The 5,009-nt window shown below is 35.3% G+C and overlaps 1 protein-coding gene across 1 annotated transcript; it reads left to right on the forward strand.

The window, feature by feature from the left end:
• The first annotated feature begins 485 nt into the window (after positions 1–485).
• Positions 486–2,665, forward strand: LOC146535004 (uncharacterized). Its single transcript, XM_085191404.1, has one exon. It carries the CDS (start codon positions 693–695, stop codon positions 2,151–2,153), a length of 1,461 nt encoding a protein of 486 aa, XP_085047530.1. The 5' UTR covers positions 486–692; the 3' UTR covers positions 2,154–2,665.
• The last annotated feature ends 2,344 nt before the right edge of the window (positions 2,666–5,009 follow it).

Genomic DNA, 5,009 nt, shown 5'->3' on the forward strand with positions numbered 1-5,009 from the left:
ACATAACAAAAAAAAAACGGTATATTTCATATACTTATTGTATATAGTATATATACAATTAAATAAAAAAAAAAAAAAAAAAAAAAAAACCATACCTGTACTCTAAACTACCCAAAAACGAAATAGTCATAAGAAATCTGTATGTAGAAACTATAACATGAAGGTTATAGCCACTAACATATAAACTTAAGTTACTTAGCAATACGTAGAAATAAAAACTAATAAATAATAATGTATAAAATAATAAATTTAAGTATAAGTTAGATAGTAAGAATATGTAGACAATAAATAAAATAGCCAGTTTTCCTTTCAAAAAAAAAAAAAAAAAAAAAAAAAGACTCTCGCTTAAAATAAAAACTTAAAATATACAATGGCCTTGGTTATGCCAGGGGGTCACCGGATCTTTTATTAAAAAAAAAAAAAAAAAAAAAAAAAAAACCTAACCTAACCGTTTTTAAGGTTTTTCGATAATAATATTCACCCTACTTACCTGGACTTGACTTACCTTTGCGTGTTGCTCTCCGCCAGCCCCGTCGATTGACACCACTCTTGTCGCGACCCTCCTCAACTCTCACCTCACCTCATTTTCTCTCAGTTAGACAGAATAAATTAAAATAATTATTTCCTCTCTCTTTTTCTAGATTACGTTAATTCTTTTTTGGAATATTAATTGTTATTAATAATTATAAATAATGGATTATAAGAAAATGTTTCAAACACCTACCAGTACCAAGAAAAAGACTTTGTCTCCGGTTTCTCCGGAAGCCGGGACAAGTCGACAAGACCCCATCCCCCCTGTGCCCGGAGCTGCTCAATTACCTGACAGTCGATGCAGTTCCCCCGATATCGAATCTCTCATGTTGGCGATGTCATCTGACGGAGAGATAGAGGATGTGGTGTCCGGTATACTTCCCAAGCCCAAACCCAAGCCTAAAACTAAAAAGGCCGAAAAATTGCAGCGTAAGGACCTTCCAGTAAAGGCTGCGGCAGTAAAAGACGTTCGATCTATGAGCAGTGTTATCAACACTTTAGCTAGACAAATCATCCAGGCAGTAAATGAGAATAAAAGTGTAACTTCTATCAATAAACGGTTTATTATTGAAGCCGCTGAGGAGATTGGTATAGCTGCAGACGTTTACTTAGAATCACAACTTGAACCAAAAAATTTAGAATCATTCCCCGATCCTCCGGCTCCCGCTCCCACTCTCGCTCCTGCTGTTGATAACACCGTTCTTAGAGAAGAGATTGTCTCTGCTATGAAGGAAGAGATGGCTAAGTTTAAGGCTGAGATAAAGGAGGAACTTTTAGTTAGTTCCGGTCCCTCCTTCGCACAGATAGCTTCCTCCAAAACTCCCCCCGAGAAAACACAAAAATCGCAATATAAGCCGGCAATAGTTATATCCCCCGTAGAAATTTCAGAAGAACAACCAAACACCATTAACAAATTCAAGAAAAGTGTCTCCTTCAGAGATAAAAATTACGCTCCCACTAGAGTCAAAACCTTATCTAATAATAAAGTTAGAGTCGAATTTGCCAACGAGTCTCAATGTCAAGAAACATTAAATCAGTTAAAACAATCCACCACAGTGACAGCAGTGCCGGCGAAAAAGCTCCGCCCTATGTTTATCCTCAAAGGAGTGTCGAATGACATTCCTCTTGAGGATTTAACCTCTATTATCACCCAACAAAATCATAGTATCAGTGAATTAGTAAAACAACCAGAAGATCTCAAGTTAAGATTTAAACGCAACAACAATAGGAATCCAAATCTTTACAACGCCGTATTTATAGTTCAACCTGCCATTTATCGTGAAGCCATCCATTTAGGTCGTATTAATGTAGACCATCAAAAAGTTTTCGTGGGGGATTTCTCACCCTTTATCCAATGCTACAAGTGCCTGCAGTTTGGGCACACCAGTAATAACTGTGTGTCCGACTGCAGACCTTGTTCGCAATGTGCAGACACCACCCATCAAGCTTCAAACTGCCCACACAATTCCGGTGAAAAAACTCCTATATGTTATAACTGCTCTAAATACAATACCAAAACTAACAGTAAAATAAACACCGACCACTCTGCCACTTCACCCAATTGTCCCACCATTTTATATCTGTCCAACCAAATAAGGAGTAAAATTGATTATAGTTCATAAATATTTATTTATTTATTCCCTCTTCTAACTCTCATATTTTAAGTTCTGCCGCAATAAATATACATACTCAAATTTTTGTTTCATAAGCCAAATGCGCCTTCAATTGACATATACATTCACGCAAAATAATGTAAATATGTTATAATTTAAGTTTATAAACATTGATAATAGTTATTTAAAATTAGTGTAAGTGTATCTTAAGTTATATTGTTATTCAAAAATATGTTTCTATAATTATGTTTATTTTAACAAATATGTCTTTGAATATGTTTAGTTTTAATTTATGTTTCTGTAATATGTATAGTTTTTAGGTTATTACTTCTAGTTCTAAATAATTATAGTTCTGTTTCAAGAAAGTCAAAAAAATGTCAAAAGAAATGTAATTTAAAAAAAAAAAAAAGAAAAAAAAAAAAAAAAAAAAAAAAAAAAAATATATATATATATATACAATATACTAATATATATAAAATATATATAAAAAATACATAAAAATACAAAAAATCTTACAAAAAAAAAAAGAAGTTTTATCTAATTAATCTTAAGTTACAAAATAGCTCTTTATATATAGTTATAATTAAGAAGACATGTATATATTGAATTTTTTGTGTAAAAGAAGTGTCTAAATTCCTGTTGTATATTAAAAAAAAAACTTGTGTCTTAAACTCATTTTGAAGTCCAAACAAAAGTTATATAAAAATTTACAAGTCAATTTAATCATTTTAAGTCCATCAAGTCTGCTCGATCGACCCCGGCCGCCCGTATCCATTAGCGAGGACTGCGGTCGAGACAGCGACTGGATATCAGTAATTTAAAATTAAAGTCAAGGGCTTCAACTCCCAAAAAAAAAAAAAAAAAAAACCTAACCTAACCTAACCTAACCTAACCTAACCTAACCTAACCTAACCTAACCTAACCTAACCTAACCTAACCTAACCTAACCTAACCTAACCTAACCTAACCTAACCGTTTTTAAGGTTTTTCGATAATAATATTCACCCTACTTACCTGGACTTGACTTACCTTTGCGTGTTGCTCTCCGCCAGCCCCGTCGATTGACACCACTCTTGTCGCGACCCTCCTCAACTCTCACCTCACCTCATTTTCTCTCAGTTAGACAGAATAAATTAAAATAATTATTTCCTCTCTCTTTTTCTAGATTACGTTAATTCTTTTTTGGAATATTAATTGTTATTAATAATTATAAATAATGGATTATAAGAAAATGTTTCAAACACCTACCAGTACCAAGAAAAAGACTTTGTCTCCGGTTTCTCCGGAAGCCGGGACAAGTCGACAAGACCCCATCCCCCCTGTGCCCGGAGCTGCTCAATTACCTGACAGTCGATGCAGTTCCCCCGATATCGAATCTCTCATGTTGGCGATGTCATCTGACGGAGAGATAGAGGATGTGGTGTCCGGTATACTTCCCAAGCCCAAACCCAAGCCTAAAACTAAAAAGGCCGAAAAATTGCAGCGTAAGGACCTTCCAGTAAAGGCTGCGGCAGTAAAAGACGTTCGATCTATGAGCAGTGTTATCAACACTTTAGCTAGACAAATCATCCAGGCAGTAAATGAGAATAAAAGTGTAACTTCTATCAATAAACGGTTTATTATTGAAGCCGCTGAGGAGATTGGTATAGCTGCAGACGTTTACTTAGAATCACAACTTGAACCAAAAAATTTAGAATCATTCCCCGATCCTCCGGCTCCCGCTCCCACTCTCGCTCCTGCTGTTGATAACACCGTTCTTAGAGAAGAGATTGTCTCTGCTATGAAGGAAGAGATGGCTAAGTTTAAGGCTGAGATAAAGGAGGAACTTTTAGTTAGTTCCGGTCCCTCCTTCGCACAGATAGCTTCCTCCAAAACTCCCCCCGAGAAAACACAAAAATCGCAATATAAGCCGGCAATAGTTATATCCCCCGTAGAAATTTCAGAAGAACAACCAAACACCATTAACAAATTCAAGAAAAGTGTCTCCTTCAGAGATAAAAATTACGCTCCCACTAGAGTCAAAACCTTATCTAATAATAAAGTTAGAGTCGAATTTGCCAACGAGTCTCAATGTCAAGAAACATTAAATCAGTTAAAACAATCCACCACAGTGACAGCAGTGCCGGCGAAAAAGCTCCGCCCTATGTTTATCCTCAAAGGAGTGTCGAATGACATTCCTCTTGAGGATTTAACCTCTATTATCACCCAACAAAATCATAGTATCAGTGAATTAGTAAAACAACCAGAAGATCTCAAGTTAAGATTTAAACGCAACAACAATAGGAATCCAAATCTTTACAACGCCGTATTTATAGTTCAACCTGCCATTTATCGTGAAGCCATCCATTTAGGTCGTATTAATGTAGACCATCAAAAAGTTTTCGTGGGGGATTTCTCACCCTTTATCCAATGCTACAAGTGCCTGCAGTTTGGGCACACCAGTAATAACTGTGTGTCCGACTGCAGACCTTGTTCGCAATGTGCAGACACCACCCATCAAGCTTCAAACTGCCCACACAATTCCGGTGAAAAAACTCCTATATGTTATAACTGCTCTAAATACAATACCAAAACTAACAGTAAAATAAACACCGACCACTCTGCCACTTCACCCAATTGTCCCACCATTTTATATCTGTCCAACCAAATAAGGAGTAAAATTGATTATAGTTCATAAATATTTATTTATTTATTCCCTCTTCTAACTCTCATATTTTAAGTTCTGCCGCAATAAATATACATACTCAAATTTTTGTTTCATAAGCCAAATGCGCCTTCAATTGACATATACATTCACGCAAAATAATGTAAATATGTTATAATTTAAGTTTATAAACATTGATAATAGTTATTTAAAATTAGTGT

The sequence above is a fragment of the Heliconius melpomene genome, chromosome 10, assembly GCF_056956725.1.
Source record: "Heliconius melpomene rosina isolate 202511_hmr_F chromosome 10, ASM5695672v1, whole genome shotgun sequence".
NCBI classification, from domain to species: Eukaryota; Metazoa; Arthropoda; class Insecta; order Lepidoptera; family Nymphalidae; genus Heliconius; species Heliconius melpomene.

Excerpts from the sequence above, each read along its gene's own strand:
- LOC146535004 (XM_085191404.1), top strand. The coding sequence starts at position 693 with ATGGATTATAAGAAAATGTTTCAAACACCTACCAGTACCAAGAAAAAG.